At 32.3% G+C, this 26,262-nt stretch overlaps 2 protein-coding genes across 3 annotated transcripts; one reads left to right on the top strand and one right to left on the bottom strand.

Moving 5' to 3' along the window:
• The first annotated feature begins 7 nt into the window (after window positions 1–7).
• LOC148618609 (U-Kazal-Dg21.2-like) lies at window positions 8–7,931 on the top strand. The gene is made up of 7 exons (XM_088577683.1): window positions 8–332; window positions 1,453–1,539; window positions 2,037–2,228; window positions 3,712–3,873; window positions 4,462–4,586; window positions 7,266–7,437; window positions 7,842–7,931. The coding sequence occupies exons 1-7, from the start codon at window positions 290–292 to the stop codon at window positions 7,898–7,900; spliced, it is 840 nt and encodes a 279-aa protein (XP_088433809.1). The 5' UTR covers window positions 8–289; the 3' UTR covers window positions 7,901–7,931.
• A 2,387-nt stretch (window positions 7,932–10,318) lies between these two features.
• Window positions 10,319–26,261, bottom strand: LOC148618608 (small COPII coat GTPase SAR1B-like). Of its 2 annotated transcripts, XM_088577686.1 has the most exons (8): window positions 26,181–26,245; window positions 25,607–25,839; window positions 17,882–17,944; window positions 14,948–15,067; window positions 13,576–13,641; window positions 12,981–13,084; window positions 12,569–12,700; window positions 10,319–11,257 (listed from the first exon to the last, which is right to left on the bottom strand). In XM_088577686.1, exons 3-8 carry the CDS (start codon window positions 17,922–17,924, stop codon window positions 11,141–11,143), a joined length of 582 nt encoding a protein of 193 aa, XP_088433812.1. In that variant the 5' UTR covers window positions 17,925–17,944; window positions 25,607–25,839; window positions 26,181–26,245; the 3' UTR covers window positions 10,319–11,140. The 2 variants fall into 2 exon arrangements, with proteins under 2 accessions (XP_088433812.1, XP_088433811.1); XM_088577685.1 differs by lacking the exon at window positions 25,607–25,839 and having other exon boundaries at window positions 26,181–26,261.
• Window position 26,262: the final 1 nt, after the last annotated feature.

Here is a 26,262-nt window from a genome sequence, read left to right as displayed (position 1 = left end):
TTGGGGTTTGTTGTCCTTGAAAATTCCTTTACATGTACACAGACCTTCGTTGTTGAATTGTTCCTTGTTGTATCGAAGATGTCAGTATTTATTCAAGGCATATCGGAAATTTTGTAACGATTTACCATACTAATAGTAAATCCAGAATAAACATTTTAAAATAAAAGTGACCAATGATGATTGACCAGACATGGGGATTAGAGGAGTTCTTATCACACTTAGAAGAATGTCACGATTTATACTTGACATTAAGATAAGGTGAGTCTTCAATATTTCTAGTACATTTTGAATGAGAGAGAGGATGTGGTCAGTATTAGTCATCAGCTTTATTGGTATGTTTTAAAATGTACTCTACTTTATGTTTAAAAGTTAATTAAACAACAAAATTGTAGTTATTCCAATCGAGTGCATCCAACATGTTTGTTCTATTCAACCCTTTCATAGCGTGGATCTATCTAGGAATTTGCATAAAAGCTTTAGCTGTATCGCAATTTAGTTTCAAATTTGTTTATGAATAGTTTATTCTCTATTTGTCAGGTGTATATGGCTGATAAATTCTTGGGTTAACATGTAGGATCAATTTTTTAGGTGGGTGTGCCTTTATTTTTGTGGAAGATCAAGAATTAAAGTTACAATATAATGTTATAATAATTGGCACTTCCGTTAACAATTGTCAAGAATCGTTTTACGTCTTTACCAAAAGAGAGAATATAAAATGATCAAGTTTCATTAGCCTGGGTACGATTATCATTGTCTTTTGTATTCATATATACCATGGTACAGATACAATATAACACAGCTCATAAACGCATCATTCTTGCAAAAGGACGAATATATACTTACAAGAAGTGAAAAGCTTAAATCAAAATAACACGTTTGGCAACAAAAAAGTATCATTTTCTTGCATTATGTCATTTTTCAACATTCAGAGTTGAATATCATCGAACTAAATCAAGAACCCATCGGATAAAAACAAGAACATTTAAATTTGACTATTTTTTTTTACTAAAATACACGGTTTTAATCCAGGTTATACAAGATCTACGGGGAAATCTGGTTACGTCGTTTATATAATGACACAGGTGATCTTCGATCAAAATTTCGGAACTACTAGTTAGTTCATGATTTTGTGAGTCCGTGGCATTTAAGTCATGTAACCATTTTGTTTGACCCGGTTCTCATTTCTGTTCATGCTAAAACTTAATTTTTAAAATATACCTTTTCATATTTCCATATATCAGCGTAAATTAAGATCATCGGACAAAACAGAACAAACGTCTAATCGATGAACAACCATGCCCACTGTGTGTAAGTCATTCGCATTGTACTCACAAACTTTTCATTGCCACCCCTTAGGCGTAAAAATAAATATTTTCATTACATTTAATATACATGTATATCAAACTTGTCTTGTTCAGTAATTAGGTTTATTTTTTTTCTCCAAAACGGCAGGTTTGGTTCGGGCCCAGACTAATCAGTGTCATACAGTATGTAGTGCAGTCTACAGGCCAGTCTGTGGAACAGACGGACGTACATATAGTATGTATGAAATATTTGGAGTTTAAATAAAGGCCAAATAAATAAATTTTATAAAGAGATTGCTGTCAAAGTTTTAAATGTGGGATATACTAAGCTTTAATTTTGCAGCTGTACCAGACAGAACGGTTTACCCTTTCCTGGATGCTCTTGTCTTGTTCACAATGGCCTCACTAAAAAAAGACATTTTAAAGATACACAATGTACTTGCCTGTATTCCTGTGCCCATAAACAGGTCCAAAAGTGGGCGGACGGCCCAGGCCTCCTAATTGTTATATATGTTAATATGTTAAAACATTGAAAATAATTAGAAATCAATATAGTTGGGAACTCTTTCTAAGCATTAAATTATAAATACAAACCTGAATACATATGATGCATATTTTTCCCACATATTTATTGGGTCCAACATACAATGTAGTCCTCCTTGGGTAAATCTTTGGATTTGCCAATTAAGTCATTTGAATTAACGATATTTACGTTATATTATTCCCCAACAGGCAACCAATGTCGATTGAACACAGCCATATGCTACGCAAAGCTTAAAGGATCTAGACTAAGTTTGGCACATATGGGTACTTGTTCCGGATCAGGGTTTACCAAGCCGCCAGTCAATATTCATACACCACAATGTGGTGAAATCTGTGACGAAGAACTCGGATTTATTTGTGGAACCGATGCACAGACATACCGTTAGTACACATCAGACTAATATATATCTTAATGGATTCCATATATAGTCAAAGTGAATGTCCGTTCCGGTTTTCTTAATCTCCGAGAGAGAAAAAAATCTATAATATTAATTTTTTAAAATAATTTCATTCTTCTTCTGGATGGTTCCATTTATTGTGGGTTCTGTACGATGTCTGTTTCAAGTTTGTTCAAAGAATCACTAAAGGTCGAGGACTATTTTGATTTACTATCAAACAAAGATATACTAAAAATGGTAAAATTCAGAACAATTAATCATGAACTCCCAATCGAAAACGGTAGATGGATAAAATACCAAGAGAACTTCGACTGTGTCCTTTATGTAGAAACGATATAGGAAACGAATACCACTATATAATGGAATGTCTTGCTTTTCAACGGGACAGACATAAATATATTGATAGAAAATTTACCAGAAATCAAAATTCTATAAAGTTTAGTGTTATAATAAACCAAACAAAACACTCAAAACTTCGAAAACTGTGTGAGTATATAAGGATAGTAAATGACAAACTGGATTCTCTCTAATAATTCTAAATTTTCTTTTAATTTCATTGTTTAATAAGAGAGATTCGTTCCTCAACAACCTTACCAATTAATTGTTTATATGTTTAAAAAATGCTATGTTTTTCTGTATACCTATGGGACACATGGGTTTTTCTGAATAAATGATATATATGCAACTCACTTCACATAACAACTAAACCGTCATACTGATTTTTAAAGGTTGTAAGAAAGCATGTTTTTGTAATGGTCAACTGACGTCTGAGTTGATGCAACATGGCTTAGTTATGTACCTTGATATTCAAATACATGTAGCTCTTCAATATAATATGAAATATAAAATATTCATTTTATGTAATTGTAATTACAATAAGCCTCATAGGACTGTATTTGTTTAGATCAAATTCCAAAAATGCCTCGAGTTCGTATGTACAATAGAAAAACACCGAATTTTTATTATTTTTTTATTTCAAAGATTGATAAAACTCAACTATATCAATGTAAAATCTTACCTATTGATATTTCAATGGAAAATCAATACCCATATACATGTATTTACAACTTTTTTATATAATTTCTACATGCAACTACAAAGAAAACTGAAGAGAAAATAGGCTGTTTTACAGAAATACAAACATCAAATCAATAAGCGACTTAATGAACTTGTTTTCTTGTATGAGTAGAAGTGTGTCTGCCATCCAAACTTCCACCCTTTGGTATATTTATGGTCTAATCATATCACATCAAGGTGGAAAACGGGCAATTTTAGCTGCCCGTCAGCATATACATCTAAATAGTAAGTATACCCCCATATATATATATACTATATATTCACAATGAGAATTCTTTCTTGAATTTTCAATTCACTGGTCAGTATGATAATTACTTATATTTTTTAATGCCTGAATGTTTCGGTAGCAATATAAATAGATTTTAACAGTAATCAGGTTGTCGTTACAGGTAACAAGTGCTTACTGACTCAGGCTAACTGTGAAGCAGCTAAAACAGGTTCTCACGTCGGTATTGCCCATTATGGTGAATGTACTGACAAAGATCAAAATTGCCCCCAGAGGTGCGACAATCACATTGATCCAGTGTGTAGCACAGGCAATTATACATTCAGTGAGTATCTATGATAAACAGATAATGTTATAGAAAAAAAAACTGTTGATATTGTTTTTTTTTTCATTATTCAGGACCATTAAGATGTCCAAAGGAAGATATACGTTGTATAGATTTTAATTTTGGTATTTCCGTGGAGAACTTTTGTAAAAACTCCTTTAGAAAACAAAATTTAACAACTCAAATTGTATTGTTGCATGCATTGTGCATTATCAGTGTGTTCTTGTGAAAATCTATTTTTGTTATATGCATTTGGGGAAGAACTGCTGACAAAACCATGATTTCCACTTTTAAAAAATAATCTTCACTTCAGTACCTCAGAACAAAACATATTTTTGTTTACTTTCAGTTTTCATCACTTCAGTTCATTTAGATACAACAAGCAGTTGCGTTGACGAGACGACCATACCTCGTTTTCTAACTTTTGAATTGTTAGAATCACTCTATGCTTGCTTATTTTCGTGGTGTTTAAATAGCGTAAAGTTTCATCATAGTATGGATAAAGGGTTTTAGGATTGTATATTTATTCATTGTTCGTGTTAGACGGGGTGTAGTACTAACCATAGACAATACAATATTTATTTACAGAGAATTCCTGTTGGTTGACTTTGTATGGATGTAAGTACGCCTACAGCCAATCCATTTCTGATAGATACCACCTTGCCCACAACGGTTCCTGTGATGGCACCGACCCATTCGCCACTACATCCACGGTATGTCCATTTTGTCAAATGCTTCTTTATTTTTTAGCTCACCTGGCCGAAGGCCAAGTGAGGTTATGTCATCACTTGGCGTCCGTCGTCGTCGTCGTCGTGGACAAATTTTTTAAAATCTTCTACTCTGAAACTACTGGACTGACAGGTTTTAAACTTGGCATAATTGTTTCTTAGGGTGTTCTGCACAAAATGACCGTTGAATTTTTGCTCCATGGAAAAACATGGCCTCTGTTACTAAAAATAGAACATAGGGGTCAGATTGCAGTTTTTTTTTGCAAATAACTCAAAAAACCGTTGCCTTTAGCAAATTTCTGGCATGGGTAATATTGTTCAGCATCAAGAGATTGACCTATGCCAAAATTTTCAAAACGATTGGTCAACTGATGTAGGAGAAACAGTTTTTTTTTGCATTTTCGCATGTGCAATTTTGAAAATCTTCTTCTAAAAATCCATCGCACAGAATTCAATGAAAGTTGGCATTTATGTTCCTTAGGGTATTCCACACAAAATGACTGTTGGGATTGTTGATTCATGAAAAAAACGCTGTCGCCGTCACTATAAATAGAACATAAGGGTCAGATGGCAGTTTTTTTGCAAATAAATCAAAAACCGTTGTCTTTAGCGAATTTCTGACATAGGGTAAAATTGTTAAGCATCATGAGAATGAGCTATGCCGAAATTTTCAAAACCATTCATTGACTAATGTAGGAGTTACGACCCCTGAAACAGTTTTTTTTTTTTTCACATGTACAACTTTGAAAATCATCTTCTCTAAAATCATTGAATGAAAATAAGCACAATAGTTCTTTGGTGTGTTGTGCTTAAAATGACTGTTGTGATTTTAATCCGTGAATAGATATGGCTGCCTATACTAAAAATGGAACTTAAGGGTCATGAGACAGGTTTTTGAAAAAAATTCAAAAGTTGTCGGCTTTAGCAAAATTCTGGTTCAGGTCATGAAAATGCTATGAAAAGCATTTCTTGCACTTGACAATTTAGTTGATTTTAACTCAGCCTGTCTCATTTCTCAAGTTTTTTTCAAATAAGCAATTGTTTAACCAGGTAACCGATTCGGGCTCTCTTGAGCCTCAAGTTATAATGTTAAGCTTCGGTCCTGATATTTTGCGACTGCCCAGTCCATGTATTTAAGAAGTAATTCATGAAGGTGTGGTCGCCTAGTCGGATATTATATTGGGCATATATTATAATGCCTTATAACTCAACATCAGCTATTTGCTACTGGTACAGCATTGCGAAATTAAGATGGATACTGACATAAAAGCAAACAGTACAGTGAAGATGGATAACTACTCAACAGTATCATAACGAAGTAAATATGGATACTGACGCAAGAACAAACAACTCGAAGTTAAGATGGGTACTCTGCAAGAGCAAATAACTCGAATATAAGATGGGTACTCTGCAGAAGCAAAAAAAAACTCGGAAGTTAAGATGTACTTCTTTTGCCAAAAGTTGGTAGCGGCAGTCTCTCTTTGACTTCGAACTTATACACTGTAATACAGACGTTATATAATCACATAATAAAAATAATTTCAAAGAATACTTACATTTGATGTTCCAAAATGAACTTCAAATTAAACAGATAACTGATGCACCTTCTGCTTTATTTGTATACCTTGACCTTAACCTATACGTAGTCGGTAGATGATAGAAGTTAGAAAACGAAACTTTATGACAAACTTGATTAATTCGACTTGCTTGTTTTTTTGACATATTATGAAAATATCGTTCCCTGGTTGATCACACAATAGAACCTAAGAAATATAGAAAGAAAATTCACAATCGGAACATCACTTCCATGCAAAAAGCTGTATGATGTTCTGATTGGGACAATTCAGAGACTTCGAAATCGAAATGCATGGCCAAACAGGGATCAGAGACATGTATATGGAGTAATTGCGTCACTTTTATTTCAATGAACCATTTTTCAGAAAATGCAAAAGGCAACATTTAGAGATGCTGATGTATTGTCATTAAGAGAGGTTTACGACTGGAAAGTTAAACTAGGTTCAGTGTTTTGGAAAAAGAACTTGTGTTAATGCTTCTTCCTGCTTTATCAAAAATAATATCTTAAGTCTTTTTGGGGTTTACTTTCAATTCAAGTTAAAAGACTAATTTACTAAGGATTTATCTTATTTTGAGTACCAACTTGGAAGATTGAAAATACCATTATGTTATCTGTATACATCAGACAACCAAGTTCGACAGCATATAATGATCACAGGAGGGGTCAGTTTCTATATAAAAATTTACAAACATGTTGCTGGAATGGATAAGCTTTTCAAACTTTTATCTATATGACTAGATGGTAAGTTTCGGAACAGCATATCATAATAGCCTTTACTCATATTCCTATGGAACGTTGTTCTCGCCATTCATCTGTTATACTTGTATGTACGTGCAAAATGTATGAGTACCTATAGATTGTACATGGATATTATATGACGTGTGTTTTCATTAACATATGAATAATGTGTTTTCACTCCAGCGGCATTCTTGAACCAGTCGTCCGATGAAATGAACCCTCTCCTGATACTATATGAAAGTAGATCATTAATGGATATTTTGAATAATGTAGAATGCAGTTTGCTATTGTATGTTTGTACTTTTTATGGTATTCCCCCTTTAAATGTTAGAATGATACTATTTTTTAAGGTTGACTGTAGCAGCTACATAACTAACAGTGGTTCTATAGCTATTGAGGGAGGCAGCACTGGTCGTATTTCACACTGTCCCAGAGAGCATGAATATCTCTGTGGTCCTGATCATAGAACATATCCTGGACCTTGTAACTTATGTAGAAGTATGGACCGTTTGAGCAAATTGGGTAGGTATCATATACAATTAAACCTCAACCCATTTAGAAACATGTTGAAGGCTTTTTCTTACTGCAATATATGAGGGAAAGCATCAGTTAAAACGATCTGCTTAAACGAAATGTTTTCTTAAAGTTATTTTTTCTATTAGGATCTGCAGTACTGATTGATGTATTTGATCGTATTTAAGATAGAAACTTCAGCATCTTTGCGAAAATTTCTCAATGTGTTAAACATCGTGTTAACCACCTTGGATGGATGCGAAAATAAAGGACTCATTTCCGATTTGAAGATATCATGAACCAATTTTTCATACAGTACTCGTTTTGTTTTTTGTTCTTTACCCAAGGAAACCAATGGGTGTGATGTGTGCAATTTCTTGTTAAAACATGCTTAATAATTTTGTTGGTTTCAGATGAAAAGAACCAGGTTCATATAATATCTGAATCCGCCTGCAAGACATTGATTGGTTAAAAATTGGAGCAACAATAAATATTACACATTGTTTCTTTGTTGACATTAATTTTCCCATGCAATCACCTGTCTTTTGAGAGCAACTGGTTATTTCAAATATGTTGAATCCAAATGAATCTTAGGTATTACATCAATTAGGATAAGCCTCTGTTAATCTTAGGTATTACATCAATTAGGATAAGCCTCTATTAATCTTAGGTATTACATCAATTAGGATAAGCCTCTATTAATCCAGAACTCGACCTTTACTACCTCATTTATTATACATCTAGTTACAAAATCAGCAGCTTGAAATTGAATAACACTTCAAAATGCAACTTTTATACCAGTATTGAAAAAGAGCAGGACTTGCATGAAAATATATTTTGCCATCCCAAACTGTTTTATCAAACATACTATTTGCTTTCGTTTTTATTTATTTTTACCACATTAGTAACTTTCTTTGTTGTTCATTTATGTTAATTGTTTACTTGATAGAACTTCACATTAAATGTTAAGTTGTACAAATAGAAGCCTTTTTGGAAAACTAAGACTTGTCAAAATATAAGAGGTGCACAACTTATATATTAACAGTGTATTAAGTTTTAACAGTGTTACTTAAATACATTTTACGAGTTACATTACACAAAGTAAGTTCAGTCCATTGCTTAAAGTGATGAAAACAAGAGGCTCCCAGGAGCCTGGCTTGCTCTCCTAGTTGACTTTTGCCTTTTAAAGGCAATAAATTTAACAAGTTGTCCAACAATTTTGACTCAAGAAGACTTTGGTAGGACTTACCATAAGAATCAAGATATTGGCTGAAAACTAAAAAAAAAAACCCGGTCATCTTTGCCCTTTCAAGGGCAATAACTCTTACAAAGAGTCATCTGACAACTTTCAACTTTTATCCTTGAAGACTTGAGTATTTCTAATAATAAGGATCATTTCATCTACTGAAAGAATTTGGCTAAACCTAATAGGTTTGGGGATATGTGTGACAAACTACTGACTGACCCTTAAGTTCTATTTTTAGTAATGGTGTACAAGTTTTTTGACGCATCAAAAATCTTCACATAAGTTCTATGCAAAATATCCCAAGGAACATTCATACCAAGTTCAGTTCCATAGCATTCACTAAAATCATATTTTTGTTTGGTAATATTAAACAATGTTGTAAAGGTGATCCACAAAATAATATTATTCTTTGGATGAAACATTATATTTACAGTATGAAGTGTTATAATAAACCATTAAATGTGCAAGGAATGTTAGAAAAAATGAAGTATATGTATAATATTGAAAAAATGATAGTTGCGAAAAACAAACGTGTGAAAAATTTTGAAAAAATTTGGAACTCTTATAGATTTTTGAATGCAACCTAATGATCCCAATGTTGTAAACATTCAGCCACTTTTTTTTCTTTTTTTTTCAGATCAAATTATTCCTTTTTTCACCTCTAATTTACTGTATTTTTAATAAACCCAATAGGATAAAGCATATATCTCATTATTAAGCTGGTTGTTTGTATGTACAGAATGATGAGGTTTAAGTAAACAACATGTGATGTTCTTCATGTAGTTTAAACTGTCTGTTATGTATATATGTATCTTATTGAATAAAAAAATAAAAAGTTAAAAAAATGTTTGGTTCCAGTTGGTCAAATAGTGTCAGAGAAGAAAATTTTTACAGAACTAACATTAAAACTAACAAAAAAATGTCAAAAAGGGCAGTAACTCCAACATGGTTTAACAGATTAAAATGAAAATTTGACCACAGATAGATCTCATGATGCTGAACAGTTTTACCCAGTCAGAATTTGGCTAAATCTAACGGATATAGAGATATGAGTGAAAAACTACTGTCTGACCCCTGTGGTCTATTTTTAGTAACAACTGCCATGTTTTTCAATGGATCAAAAATCCCCACTTTATTTCTAAGCAGGATACCCAAAGGAACATTCATACTAAGTTTGGTTCCAATTGGTCATGTAGTGTCAGAGGAGAAGAGTTTTGAAAAATTGTTAACCACGATGACAGACGCCAAGTGATGGCAATAGCTTACATGGTTAAACCTAATTTTTTGGCACTTTTTGTTGTAAAGGATATCCACATTGTTGAAATTTGTATCTCAGTCAGTATTGAACAAATTTAATACAAATTTCACACAAGGATTATACACAATAGAAGATGTGCATTTTTAATTATGGACACATTTGACAAATATTAATTTTTTACCAGTTAAACTTTTTCTGAAGAATATGCTATCATAAGTACACAAGGTAGCTTTCAAACTGCACTACAGCATTTGTAACTTGCTTATTGCTTATTTATGTGCTGACAAATTTATGACAGTGATGCAGATCAGGGCATGTTACGGGTCTTGCATTGGCTCAAGAATACTCAGAGACAGGAAAACAAATTTAAAAATTACAAAAATATATCAGGTTAAAAGCATTTTATTTAACATATTAAAATATTCATAATTCTGTAATGATGACATTATAAACAGTGTTGTAAATATTTAGGTTACTCTATAAGGCCTGAAACACATTGTCAAATATCATGGTACATTGTACTATCCAAAATTTACATCACATAAAAAGCATGGCCTCATTATACTATGGTGAAAAAAAAAAAAAACACAAAAAACCTAATTACATCAAACCAGTGGAGATCTGAAATTCCACACATTCAAAGTTCAATTGAAATGCAGGCTTTATATTTATTCTAAAACATCTGGTACTTTACATTTATGTTGGGAAGTTTTAATCAGATATTTTATTTCAATACCAAACACTATGTGAAGATGGATTAATAGTCTTTTGGATGTCAAATAGTCTTTGATTGATACAACTTAATGAATATCATATACATTTGCTTTTTATTTACAGAGCAAAGAAATCGTTTGTTAAAGCTCACACAACTTTGTCCAAATAAAATGCTTAAATTTGTCAGTGGAAAATACTTAACCATGATAAATTAGACTTTTGGTAAATTATTTTTAATGAAACTCAGCTTTTTTCTTGCAAAAAAATATAAGAGTCACAAGTTTACAATTAATGTGTATTATTCTACAGATGGTCTATCTCAAGAGTTTTACAACAGTGTATGGATACTATTAACACTGTATCATATAAAGATTTCTATCACATATGAACACAGCAGACTCAACATAAATACACTGTATAAAATTTTGACTGAGAATGATTTTCCTGATCTTACATCGTACAACATACATCCATCACATTCATTCGGAAATGATTTAATTAATATATTGTGCCATCCAACGGAAGCCTTCACCATAACCTTGTCGTTTTAGTACACTACACATAAACAGTTCTAAAGGTCGCCCAGGTAATTCATTTCGTGGAACTGTACCCTAAAACAAAATACAAGATATAAGCTTGAACCCCTAAATGTCTCAGTTAATTTTTTTATTTTTTTTAATCAGCACGAGTTCAAACCAGATGAGAATAATCAAGAAAAATGGAACACTTCATACAAATCACAATTCTAGTATCCAATAATCTTGTAATTTTCATACACTGAGCAGGAAGAGTTTGACCATACAGGTTTACGGGTGACTGAAAGTAGTACAGAAAAATTCCTACATGATATCCAAAACAAAGGGAGAGAGATACGCCACGATGTTAATGATTTGTGAACAGATAAAGGAAACTATCCCATCTAAACAAAATAAGGGGAAATGGTAATTGTCTGTACTGTCATTCTATATTTCTTGAAACCACATTTTCAACTAAACAGCTCAGTTGGTTTTAACGAAACTTAGAGTTAGCCATTAAATGTAGATGAGCATGAAGGAAGACAGTGTCATCATTGGACAATTATTAGTTCACCACATGATGGATTTGTTGAAGCAGAAGCAAATTTTCGCTCACATGAAAATGTGCCTACAAAAATAAGTGTGGAATGCATGAAACGGGTAATAATCCAAATTAAGAGTTTATATGTTTAAAGCCTAAAAGCCTTTTATGATCTTGTTCACGATATTTGTAATTTTAGCTGCTGGACCTAGTGTTCCCTACAACTCCTGTAAAGGGCATAAAAAGTAAAAAATGGCACTCTAGCATGTCAGTGGCAAATTTGAAGGCAATCATGCAAGCATTTAATATGTCTTATTTGGAGAAAACTGACAAAAAAGGCCAACGGTCTTATAAAACCTATTAAAAGGCAGGGCATCAGCACCATCCCAAAATGGTCTATAGGGAAAACAAATGAAGTACAAATAGACAGAACAACAGATCTATTAACTTAAAATAAAAATACTCATTCAGTTGTCTGTCCTTTGAATTAAAAAAAAAGTTAACATGCTTATAAAAAATTTCAGGGGACAGACATAACAAGTTTGTCATAAAAGTAATTCCTAATATTGTTATAGTGAAATTTCTTCTATAATAAAATGAATTTGTTGTAAGGCGTGTGTAGGGAAGCTACAAGATGAATGAATATTACAATTATGTACACATTCAAAGAAAACTTATCTCAACTTTATTAAAGAAACTTGAGATGTTTGTCTGTTTTTCTTTTCTGGTAAATATTTTTTTCTGTTTTTGTTTTTTCATAAGGCTTTGGCCAAGGATTTTTTGACAATTTGCCATAAGTGTAAATTTGTTGTATGAGAGTTTGTTATAATCAAGTTTTTTTTCTGGTCTACTAAAAAAATACTTACCCTTCCTGTTGTCTGTCCATGGAGTCCAAACCAATGTCTAATTTCATCTTCACTAGCAGCACCAGCCTTGTCTATTTTGTTTCCTAATATCAAACATGGAGCATTGGCTACCTGTTCATCTGTCAAAAGGCTCTACAAAATGTTATTATTCATTCACTTTGTCATTGTATATGAACAAATGCAGGATCCCTGTCTCATTTAGCAACAATCCAGGTGAGATAAATCATAAATAGTTCAAAAACTAAAAATTGAATAATTTAATTGAAGCATCTCCAAAATTAGTCAGAAAATTTGATATTTTGTAACTACATGCACATGTTTCGACAAAAATAATTTCATCAACCAGAATCTTGAACTTGATTTGTTATTCATAAATACAATTTGGTTGAAATAATATGTAAGGCAAACTTACATCAAGCTCAGCTTTAGCTTCGACGAATCTTTCTCTATCACATACATCAATAAGGAAAACAATACCATCTACTGCAGGGAAATAGTCTTTCCATACTCGCCGTGCTGTAATACATGCATTCATAGTAAGAGAGACATAGAAAATGATATACATATTTGGTTTTTTTTTTTTTTACAAATGTTGTCACAGAAGTAATATATAATTGGTACATTCAAAATGATATATTTAGGGTACTAAAGGAAATGATGCAGGATACTATTTACTGACAAATGACCTTTATACAGACCTACTCAATGGCAATCCCTATGATCCTGTTTTTAAATATAGGTACTAATGTATAAATTCACAATCTGTAGAGCATAGCTAGCAGTCAAAATTGATAAAAACTACCAAGAATCGGTAAAGGAAGACATCTCTGCTTCAAATACTATAGTGGATTTGTTTTCAATCATTTTTATACCTGCCTTTAGAATACAATTGATGTTTCAGAATATGACATGCTTGAATTTGATGTACATTTTGTACTAAGAACCTAATTAATTATACTGCCTAAAACTTAAGAATGATGAATAACTAATAACAACACTGTATGTACCTTGCTGATGACCACCAAGATCAAATGTTGTAAATCTCATACCACCCATGGACAATTCTTCTGAGGCTAAAATACAAAGTCTTTATTATGTATAACTGTAAACAAATTTTTGTTCTTATTACATTAAGTATGACAAAATGGCAGGGACAAATATATCCCCAGCCAACAAAAGCTGAAGCAAGAGTTCCTGTCATAGATGTTCTGATACTTTTGTTAGAATGAGGTAAATATCGTAAATCACTGTCAACAAATATGTTGTTTGTTACTAAAATTCAATACTCTCACTTAACTTTAGACTTCATTATGTATTTTCACAACAGCGATTGCATTACAAAATCATTATGGACTGTCCAGATACGACAAAGAAAAGGAATTAAAATTAGAAGTCAGTTTCATGTGTTCAGAAAATAGTTTATTGTGGAATTCAATATTAACCATTCCTAGATCAAAATTAAAAGGCCTAAAAAATAAAATTAAACAAACATATGATCACACTTTGTAAATTTTAAGTACAAAGAATACATGTATGCTATTGTAATGTGTGTAAATTTTAATTCAAATGTACATTTAAATGTAAGTTGAACTTAAACAGATGTTTTCACATACAACTGACAGAGAAATGAAACATTCTTTAGTAGGACAAAGGAACCCATAAGTAGAACAAGCAGTACGACTCACTATTTTATGCTAGATATAGCAATGACTATAATACAATTTGAGACTGAAATTGAAAAGTGTCATATTAACTAATCACAGATCCTGTTTTGAATCAAAATGTTACTGTTTCCTATTGGGTGTAGTGATTGTTATTTCCAACTCAAAATGATCAATTTTAATGTCAACAGTTACTCATTTATTACTATGAATAAAGGAATGGACACCAAAGAATTGGACAGAAAACACTGGTTTCCAAGCATACAATGTTTTTTTTTTTCTGTATGAATATAATAGACAGATTTAAACTGGATTTCACCAATGTTACAATTTGAGATTTTTATTTGACTTAGGTTCTGTACAAAAAAATTGACATTAAGTTGGTCATCAAAGGACATTACAATCATCCAAACAATTTCATTTAATAAAATGTGTAGATAACACTTAGAGTTCAGTGACCAACCCATTAACCATAACAAATTTATGACAGAAGCCCAACAAAGGCAATTTAGACACTGCCAAAATATGATTAAAAGTTTATTACTGGCAGAGAATGGACGCTTTATTTTCAATCCCTGGTATTTACTAAATCAAATAGTGCAGAATTTTAGGCATTTATTAAAATAAAATATAGTTATTTATCAAGTGTAATTAAATAATACATGATTTCCTACCTTTACAAATTTGAATTTAAATGAATCTGTTCACAAATACTTACTAGGATGAAGTGTAGGAACATGTTGTGCCATTCTGTCATCCTTTAACATATGGAGTAAGGTTGTTTTCCCTGCATTATCTAAGCCCAAGAAAACCAATTTACCAGACTTTTTATATAATCCTGTAATGAGAAGTACATGTGTAACTGAATTAGAACAAACTTTTATATGAAAATAATTAAATAGTTCATGGTTTCTCTCATCATCAATCCAATTTGTTGTCTACCAATTAAAATGTAGTTTTAGGCGACACAAAATGTTCGGGTTCTCAGGCCAAAAAAATGATGCAGGAGGGCAGTTTTTCCTTTCTTTTGGGTAGAAACAAATAGATGAACTTTTCTGTGAAATATTTATCAATTATGGACTTTTAATGAAGTCAATACTTTATATATGGACCAGTTCAGATTATATAGACCAAGGACGAAGTCTGAGGTCAATATAATCTAACAGGTCCATATTAAACATATTTACTGAGTGAAAGTCCTTAATTTAAATTTCGTCTGAATATAGCTGAAATATTGCTGCTCGGACGTTAAACCCCAACAAACATAATTTATAAATTACATATATAGATAATGTATTTTCTTTATGTCTGCTTTGTCTGTGGCCCTTCCACCATGATTGGCTGAGAGTAATCATGGAAAGGAATGATTTACTGTTTATATCACAATCTAAATTTAGAAGTATAGCATCAATATATACATAGAAACATAGCATCAATATATTTAAAAATAAAAACAAGGCTTCATGTACTTGAATATCTTTTGTATCATGTGATCATAATAACTAAATAAAGAAGACTGTTACACCATAAGTAATATTTCGTGATATACAATGTATATATTGATGGAGCTGATAAATATTTTATAGCTCACAAAATGCGCTTGTGGAGGGAAAATAGTGTACGATACTCCATGGCATAAATATCTACCTAGAGAAACAATTTTGCACCACAAATTTTTGCACAGTATTTATGGTTACAATAGCGCAATAATGTCTTCTCCGTATTAAGCCGTATCTTTACCCCAACATTAATTTAAGCCAAGGACAACAAAACAGAAACGCTTACGATTGGTCGATAATAACAAGAGGCTCCAAGGAGCCTGAATCGATCACCTGGTTGAATTTTGCCTTTCCAGGGCAATAAATTACACAAGAAGTTGTCCAACAATTTTGACTCAAGAAAACTTTGATAAGACTTATCATAAGGATCATTTCAGTAAATGAAAGTCTAAATCTATCATAGTTTTCAAGACATTGGCTGAAAACTGTTAAAAAAACCCTGTCATTTTCCCCTGTCAAGGGTAATAACTCTTATAAGAAAGTGTCTGACAAATTTTATGCCTGAAGACTTCCGTAGTCCTAAAAATAAGGATTATTTCAGCTATTGAAAGAATTTAACTAAACCTAACGGTTTTGGAGATATATGTGGAAAACTACTGTCTGACCCCTAAGTTCTATTTTTAGTAACAGTGGCCATGTTTTTCAACGGACCAAAAAACCCCACTTCAATTCTATGTAGGATACCCCAAGGAACACTTATACCAAGTTTTGTTTCAATTGGTAAAATAGTGTCAGAGGAGAAGATTTTTGACAGAAATAACATTAAAAATAGCAAAAAACTTTGAAAAAGGGCAATAACTCCAACATGGCTTAATAGATTAAAATGAAAATTTGGCCGCACATAGATCTCATCATGCTGAACACTTTTACCCCTTTCAAAATGGGCTAAACCTAACCGTTTTGGAGAAATATATTGAAAAACTATTGTCTGACCCCTATGTTCTATTTTTAGTAATGGCAGCCATGCTTTTGGACAGATAAAAAATCCCCACATCAGTTGACAGTTCTATGGAGGATACCCCAAGAAACATGCATACCAAGTTCGGTTCCAACTGGTCGAATAGTGTCAGAGGAGAAGATTTTTGAAAGAAATAACATAAAAAATAGCAAAAAAATGTCAAAAAAGAACAATAGCTCCAACGTGGCTGAACAGATAAAAAATCAAAATTTGACCACAGATAGATCTCATCATGCTGAACATTTTTACCCAGTCAGGACTGGGCTTATCCTAACTGTTTTGGAGATATAAGCAAAAAACTATTGTCAGACTCCTATGTTCTATTTTTAGCAATGGCAGCCATGTTTTCCGATGGATCAAAAATCCCCACATCAGTTCTATGCATGATACCCTAAGGAACATTCATACCAAGTTCGGTTCCAATTGGTCAAGTAGTGTCAAAGAAGAAGATTTTGAAAGAAATAACATAAAAAATAGCAAAAAATGTTGAAATGGGGCAATAACTCCAACATGGCATAAAAGATTAAAATGAAAATTTGACCACAGATAGATGTCATCATGCTACACACTTTTACCCCCGTCAGAATTTGGCTAAACCTAACTGTTTTGGAGATATATGCGAAAAACTACTGTCTGACCCCTATGTTCTATTTTAAATAACGGTGGCCATATTTTTCGATGGATAAGAAATTCCACCACCAGTTCTATACTGGATACCCCAAGGAACATCCATACAAAGTTTGGTTTCAATTGGTCAAGTAGTTTTAGAGGAGAAAAGTTTTGAAAACTTGTCAACAACAACGCCGACAACAGACGCCAAGTGATGGCAATAGCTCACATGGCCTTCAGCGAGCTGAGCTAAAAAGAGATATTATCATGCATTAAAGAAGACAATGATAGTAGAAAAATATTGTTGGTTACATGCAAAGGGATGTCATCGAATTTGAGGGGTTATGTTCCAACTTTAACTCTTTGTTACAATACATGTATGATTAAGTCATAGTGAAGAGAAGATGCTTTCTCACAGCATTTCTACTTTTTTTATCATCATACATGCCTCGATGAGTTACTATTTTTTGTGCTTTTTTGAATGTTTTAAGTACACTGTAGTATGATTTTATCATATATAACTAACCTAAGAAATTCAAGATGCCTGTAAACCAATCCCATAGAAACATCTTCTACACTGGACTAGAAGCTGCAATTAAAAGTACATACTATAAAAGCTATTCACAAAAAAATTTAAAAAAATAAAAAAATAAAAATAATAAAATAAAATAAAATGCTTTGCAAGGCATAGCTTCATGGTTGATTTGTCTGCAGAGATCAACCCCTGAAATCGGGAAAGTAATTTTCTGAAGTACATGTAGTTAAGTAACTATGTTAAAGAACATATAGAAAATATTTACTCTTTTTTTATGTTATTTTGTAAATATGTTATATATATCTACAAAATGTTTGTATGTCAGTGATAATTTCTCCATTAAGAACTCCCAGTACACCACAGTCAGGTGGTGATGTAAGGGAATTGTGTAAAATCCTGACTACTAAAAAAACAAATATTAAAAAAAAAATTAGAGAACAGGAATCAAACAGGAACATCATAACTTAAGTATATATGTAATATACACCTCTATGAAATTGTATCACTATGTTCTATACCATTTAAGTCAGATTTGTATAGATTTTGAGGATGGTGAGCATGACCATCAAGGATTATTTCCTAGTTACCTGGCAATTACTTGCTTAAAAAGTGTATAAAGCTTCATGATATCATAGTACAACAGGAAGGTTTATGGTGGAATTAAAGGGCTACTCTGCTGACCTTATAGGAATTGAGAGCAAAAATGAGGGTCTAACATAAGCATTTTCTTGTATATTACTTATTTCTAATGTCATAGAGCAAACTTTTAAGTTCTTTGACAGTTTTCACTCTGGTCTGAACCTTATGTTCAGTTGTGTCAAAAAATGTAATCATACTCCATGAAGTTTGAATGTTTTGTCCAAACTTGTTCAAAATATACATTGTACAAATCAATCCCAACCTCCTTCTTATTGGTTGGAACCTTATGATGAACTACCAGTACACTGTATCTAGGCTGGTAAAATGCTGATGGGCCTGTAAATAGTTCTAACATTTCCTTTTTGTGGTTTAGATGTCAAGATCAACCAAACAACATTCAGGTAATTGTATAAAAACCATGTGTATACATACAATGATAGTGCCACGTCAAGTTGTATAATGTAAGTGTTGTTAGCACTGGAGATTTTTTATCCATGTGAACATTGCAGCAAGAACAGAATGTCAAAGATTACATGATGTCAAAATAAAATTGTAATCAATACCTGTCCAAAAATTAATCTGCAGTTACCCGATATATTCAAAAATTATTTTAACAGAATATCATTTTACTAAATACAAATTTTCACCTACAAAATATTTTTTTAGATGTGCTTAAGATTTTCAAAAAATAGTGCACACACATTACTTAATATGAATTTTCCTGTCAATTTTACTTGGTTAAAATTACTGCTCTTCACTTCCTTTTTTTTCTCAATCATAAAAGAGTAATGAAAGAATTAAGATTTTATTAAATGGATCATGCTTATTACATTCATGACATTTACAATGTTTCTTGACACATTTTGCATGAACTTAATTTCCTAAATGCAAATTCATTACTGGACAACTTTCAATCCAAAGAGGAGCCCCCCCCCAATATTTTCATTGGATTTGAAGAATAGATCTTGATTTAATATGCAGTAATGATAGAATATTCTTTAGCTGAATAACTGTCTGAAACAAATTTACTGCTGTATTTTGACAATCAAGTTAACCCCCAGGGGATACGTAGGGTAATAAAAACCAAAAAAGCAAAAAATTTGAGTAACAAAAGGATTTGGATTAACTGGAACCTGTCAGAGAGAAAAAAATTATACCTATACATCTATCAAAAATACTGGAAAAATGCAGAATTTCCTTTATTCAAAGATCAGACTATGAAGGATTTGATTTTCAGAAGAAAAACAAGGTTCCTGGAAGAGTGCTCGTACTTTGAAGCAGTAATTGATTTTTTTGACTACATCACTTATTTTGTTAATTCCTTTCACATAACTATCATTTTAATTCAATTTCACTGTTAAAATAATATTTTGAATATGATATATGCCTGTTGTGAAGTCATAGTTACATTTGTATTACAGTCCCTGAAGCTATCCACGCAACAATTTGACAAATGGATGATCTATGATTGAATGATCACTGATGGATTGATAACTGTTGACCAGTGAGATCACAGTTTTGTTTTGTAAGATGATGCATGAACGGTCATGTAAATTTCCGAATTATGATTGTAACAAATCAAATAGTGTCATACTAAATGTACTGAGAACATTAAAGTATAAATCAACAATTTGTTTTACATTAAAAAAGCTTAATTTTAAAGACAAGTACATGTAAATGTATATTAGTCTGAATTTATATCATATACATGTAGTAAATTTGTATAAAAATGAAAAAAAAAAAGGAAAAAAAAACACACAACAAACGAATCCATAAATTGATTAACCAACCATTGGTCGTGTGATGTAAAACAGAATTGATCACAAGTTTTATAAATCAGTGACCGATGAACAATCGCAATTATAACTGCACAGATCGATTCAGATACTGTATCAAATTGCTGATGAGGACATTACTTTTTGAAGGTTTTAAACTGGTCTGGAGCTGGTATGTCAGTAATCTGCTAGTAGTCCTTTGTTCATTTGTGTAGTGTATTATCAGTTTCTCTATTTCTGCTTTAACAAGGAACTCAGACATTTTTAACTGATTTTAAGGTGTGTTAATTGTATTTTTTTTTGCCCACAGAAGCCAGTTTTAAAAGGGGGATAGTTGTATTCATGCCAAAGTACTTTAACCCCGCCACATTTTTTGCACCTGTCCGAAGTCAGAAATTCTGTAAGAATTGCTTCGTTTTCACAATCAGTTTACTTTCATGTTGCTGGAGCATTAAAGGGCCATATTTTTGCAGTACCTGGGTATAATGCTGTTTTGGGGCAAGCTGCAGTCTGCCCTGTTACAATGTACCGGTATGTGAGGGTTTCCTGGTTGTTCATTGAAAACACATGGGTGGCCTTAGCTGACATTTTTTCATTCTGTTGTGGTTGTTGTCTTTGACATATTCACCATTTCCATTCTTGTTATATTTTAGACTTTACAGATACATGTACACTGCGACAAGTGTAATTCAAGCACTTCAGTAATCATCTGTATCTTCAAACATTGCAAGGAACAATGCAATGGTTTCCAATTAGAGAACGTCTAAAGATACATGATCAAATAACACTTTAATAACATTTGTTGCAGCAAATAACACTTTAATGACATTTGTTGCAGCACACACATCTCTAAGAAAAAACCCATTTATTCCTGACACAATATCCAGAGGCTCTCAATGGGTATTTAAACCTATCGATAATATTATACAACCTATCAGGGTTTGACATTAACTTTTGCACCAAAATTTGCCCACTTGGGCAAGTGACATGTTAATTTCACCTGTCCAAATCTCAAAATTGCTTGCCCAAATTTTAGTGCTTTAGTGTTGTACATGTAAGTACATTAAATACACCATCCACTAAAATATTCGCCAACACTGACTGAACTGCAAGGCCCTGATGACAGACCTAATATTTTGCAGTAATATTTCTGTAAAAAGTATGATTTTTACTGGGAACAGTGATTGCAAAAATGTCTATTTATGAAGTTTTATTTGTAAATGAGCCTTAAAATGTACTAAAAATGATTAAAAACTTCGATGAAATTTTCAATGCAGTATTTTGTCATTGATTCAATATTTTCATCTTGAAAGCAATACACATTTTCTTAGTGGAACAATAAACATGATCAATGCTTTTCATTGGCCAACAAAAATAACCAGTTTGCACACACAGCATCGCAACACTGTCCAACACTCATGTTTGGCTATTAAAGATAACATGATCTATTACTGGGATAAGGGTGTTTTTGTAGTTAAGAATATATTTACACTACTACACATTACACAAAGAAAGGAAATAAAGTTAATTGACAGTTCTACATGTACTACGACATCAACAAAGGATGAATAAGCAATTTATGTTTCTTCTCATTAAATCAAATACATTTATGACACCTTTTTCGCTTTTCAGGAAACCACATTTACTTGTCCCAAGCAATCTGACAACTATTAATGTGGACCCTGCCTATCATTTTGAAAACTTGGGAATTGTTTCAAACTTGTCTAAAGTAATTTGTAAAATATCATTGGTTAATTGAAACCTATGACTTTTGAAAGCAATGTTGACTTTTTCTTCAGGTTACAAACGTACCCCTGCCACATACACTGTTAATCAGTGGCAGTCATTGTTTGCAGAACATACTTTTATAAGCGAGCAAAACTCGGTCTTAAAAGTACAGAAATCTTTTTATTCATATTGCCCACTTGAGAAACTTTCATCAAAGCAACACAATACATCTCTACATATTGACCTAAAAACTCCAACAAGGATATACACATGTATATATTTTAATAATGTGTGACAAGGCAACTGCAAAAATTAATATCAAACTTTTTAAGTATTTGTTAGAATCTACTAACTCTTCCATTCTTGGAGAACTAGGAAGATTCCCACTTACAATAGAAGTATTTTAAAACATGATAAATTTGGGAATATTTATTTCATTTAGATGATGGAAGTGTGGTAGCTGAGGCATTTTATACATCAATAACTTTAAATGACAATAATAAAATAAGTTGGAATCAATGTGTCAATAAAATATTTCAATATTGACAGAGTTAGGCTAATAATCTAAAAGTCAGTCTAAGGAAATATATTTATAAACAAATGCATCAGAAATATAGAGAACTTTGCAAAAACAATCTCTTCAATGATAACAAGACATTGCCCACAACAGGACTAATAGGCCCTGCAGCTTGTGAAACCCTGTACATTTAGGGATCAATGTTGACATACATTTCATATTGGACACAATTTTAATGGAAGATAGACTACACACTTCTGACAAAAAAATTGCTGCCACTTCTAAAACACCTAACTCCAAACAACAATCAGTACTTTTTTGTTGACAACATAATAACAGAAAATGACGTATTCCTAATAATATGCACATCACTTTTATGGTAATCTAACACTCTATTGAGTTTCAGAGCAATCCTGCGAGTCCTCAAGGGGGATTTGTGGACAACACATCAGACCAAGATTTGCGAAAAAATTTGTATTTTCCAACAGCCTTTATTTCGACAATTTTTGTACAAAAAATAAATTCCTGACAATTTGCACATCCCAATTTGGTAATCCAACACCCCATCAAGTTTTATAACAATCTTGCAAATCATTGAGGAGGTGTTGTGGACATCACACAGGGGTTGCTCTGGCTTCCAAAATTCTGTCCCCAGCTGCCAATTATTGATACCAATTTTCAGAAATTAAAGCCAAACTTGGTGCCAAATTTTTTTTTAATTTGACAGTATAAAGTCCACTGATGAGTTATCTTTGTCAATTCATCAAAATAACCTCTTCATTTATGACATACATGTACCCAAGATTCACTCTTTCAGTGATAGGGATTACCGTGTGTCAGTTGCATTTCCTCTTAAAATGGCGCATTGAATGACTTATGTGCCGTGTCATGTGCGCGCATTAAGTTTCCATCATTGATGATGGAGTGTTGTCCACTACCTGGTGCACTTAAAAAGGCACGAACATGTCTTTTAACAATATTTAACCGTTTTCATTAACTTCATGCAGGTCTTTTGAACACCAAATAAAGACCTCATTTTTTAGGGGAATTAAGGACCAGTGAATGAAATGGTACTTTGTTACTATTTGTTGAGATAGCACAGTCTTCATCATTTATGGGTTTGAAAGAAAGAGCAATTCATTTAGCACAGTCTTCGTGATTTATGGGTTTGAAAGAAAGAACAATTCATTTTCATTTTTAAAGAATTTAAAAGATAACTCAATAACATCTAAAAAGTATGGACTAGTGGTCCCATTTGAAATTGAAAATGGCCACCAAAGAATTTTTTAAGCTTGACCCAAAACAAAAGAAGTTACCTTTTTCAAACAAAAGAAAACATTAATGTTGGTAACCAGATTCAAACTGCATTTGTTGTAGAAACCGACTCAGGCAGCTGAATATGATTCTGCATTACCCCTATTGAAAATACTGATGACGGTGGAGTCATGTCATCTGGTCCTAAAACCCCACCAAAAAATTCCAAGATAAATGGGCAAAATCTTACTGTAACTAAACAAAGAAATAGGCTCTCACCTAAACAACTTATAAACATAGGTATAAAAACTCAAAGAACAGAAACGGATAGTGATCTGATGTGACAATTTATTGACATTGACATATGATACAGTTATATACAATGCTGTATAACGAACATGTCATCTCTTAATGAACAACTGATCTGCAGTATAAATTGATGTTTGTTTATGCTATATTTGGTCTTCAATATCTACGCATAGCTGGCCATAGTTGCTATTCTAAATTTTGTCCCATGTTTTTTTTTTAGGATGGCCCATTGAAATTGAAAATGTCCCATTGAAATGAAGGGTAAGGGGGCCATAGTCCCATTGGCAAAATTTTAATCCCAATTACTGCTCTTGAAGCATTCATATAGCAAGTTTTTAGCTTAAGTCTTAGTCAGAATCTAAAACCATTAGTCACTTTTCAAATGTAAAATAATAAAGTACTACTATGTACAGGTCTCACTAACCACTTCCGGGTCAATTGGCCACCCCCCTATGTAGTACCAAAAACACTGAACCTAGACATATGCATTGTAAGTGCATTATTTGTGTGTATTATGATTAAAAGTAGTCAAAATAAAGCTGAGAATGTGTACTTTAAAATCATATATGTAATTAACTACAAAAGTGTATGAATATTGTTTACATGTGTGAGTAATTTGCCTCCATGCTGTCAGTTAGCAGAACAGGTAAAAATGTGGATTTTCAGTATTATTTATTCAAGTAAATTTTGTGAAGAATTTCTACAATCATCGTACCATTAGCATAATGATTTTGAAAACCTTATTTTCCAAGCTTCGCAACGGTATGCAGCTTTAAGATGTCATTTGTCCTGGGAATTCACAGTGAGACTTCGAAAATTACTTTTTTAACATGTAAAGTAATGGAAACGTTAGAAGTGGTTAGTGAGACCACACATGTACATGTACTCCAGAAACAGGTGTTTTAATTATCATATTGACCTTTGTCCTCTATGGTCTACTTAAATTTATCTTAAAACATTTTGATTTTTCATTTATAAATTTTCAACAAAACTTGTTTCTTTTTTCAAGCAATAAAATTTCTAGCAAACTGCCAGGCACTATTGTGTCCCTTTTTAATTTGTACTCTTGCTTGATATCTGAATATTATGACTTAATGCCTTCAGTATTTCCTTAATTGGATATAGGGAATCCCCATTCTATTTGTTTACCAATTTACCCACTAAGAAAAGCCACATGGCAAAAGTGTAAAATAATGTCATCCATTTTCTTGCAGCAATTCTTGCATTTTGGAGTTTTTTAGACACTTCTTAATGACATAATCATAGTTTACTGGATTTACATGTAATTTATTCTGTTTTGTGGTAAATCTGTTTCTGAATGTATCATATGGTTTAACAGGGCTGTGAAGCCTGTATGTAGCCATATGCACATGGCCATAATTGTGTTTACCTTTGACCAGATGATGAGTTTTTTGATTGGCTCCATAACATATTTACATCTGATTGACACCTCCCATGAGTATCTTGTGAGTCACAATCACCTAATCTAATTACCTTTGATTGGATTCAGTCCTATATTAGTTATGGTCAATTAACTGTGACCAGGTGTCAACACAATTGTTTAATTGGACAGGGAGAGAATATCCATTGCTTACAAACTTCCAGTCAATTTTAATATACAAAACCTAGATGCTAAGAAAATCGCCAACAAGATAATTTTGTCACCAGATCCAATAAAAAGACTCAGTTTACGACATTGGCGAAGCCAAGCGTGATCCCTGCCTACACTGAAAAAAAAATCAGAAATAAAACAACCCTTATTTTCCCTTAACTGAATTAAATAGTGGTATACATTACTGTATATCAGGATGAAGAGTTGTTTTGGCTGAATCTAAAATTTTGCAATGCATTGTATGGTGGTTAAGTGACAAAATATGGAATTCATTCACAGAATTATTTTATGGGTTTGCTTTCTAATTCTAGAAGGGATTCATTTAAACAAGAGTAGTGTTATAGAGGTATTGCAGTTTCACAGTTCAGTGAGAAGATTTTTAAATTTGATTGTCAAACCTTCAGTTTTATATAGTTTCACAGTTATTGAGAAGCTAAGGGTATAAGATAGTCAAACCTTCAATTTTAACGTTGTTGGATCTTTGGACACGAAGCAAAATGGAGTAATGACGTTTCTTAAATAAGTGTTAAAGGTAATT

The sequence above is a fragment of the Perna viridis genome, chromosome 4, assembly GCF_037379345.1.
Source record: "Perna viridis isolate PV_CMFRI_1.1 ecotype Kerala chromosome 4, ASM3737934v1, whole genome shotgun sequence".
Taxonomy (NCBI): Eukaryota; Metazoa; Mollusca; class Bivalvia; order Mytilida; family Mytilidae; genus Perna; species Perna viridis.
The sequence above is the reverse complement of the archived record's forward strand: the minus strand, read 5'-3'. Positions and strand labels throughout refer to the sequence as shown.

What these genes read in the sequence shown, in the direction of transcription:
- LOC148618609 (XM_088577683.1), top strand. Translation starts at nt 290, where the DNA reads ATGAGAGAGAGGATGTGGTCAGTATTAGTCATCAGCTTTATTG. An exon ending in CATTCGCCACTACATCCACG is followed by an intron (nt 4,587 to 7,265) that starts GTATGTCCATTT and finishes CTATTTTTTAAG; the next exon opens with GTTGACTGTAGCAGCTACAT. An exon ending in GGACCGTTTGAGCAAATTGG is followed by an intron (nt 7,438 to 7,841) that starts GTAGGTATCATA and finishes TGTTGGTTTCAG; the next exon opens with ATGAAAAGAACCAGGTTCAT.
- LOC148618608 (XM_088577685.1), bottom strand. Translation starts at nt 17,924, where the DNA reads ATGTTTCTATGGGATTGGTTTACAGGCATCTTGAATTTCTTAG. An exon ending in AGGCATCTTGAATTTCTTAG is followed by an intron (nt 15,068 to 17,881) that starts GTTAGTTATATA and finishes TTCTCATTACAG; the next exon opens with GATTATATAAAAAGTCTGGT. An exon ending in TCTTGGTGGTCATCAGCAAG is followed by an intron (nt 13,085 to 13,575) that starts GTACATACAGTG and finishes CATGTATTACAG; the next exon opens with CACGGCGAGTATGGAAAGAC.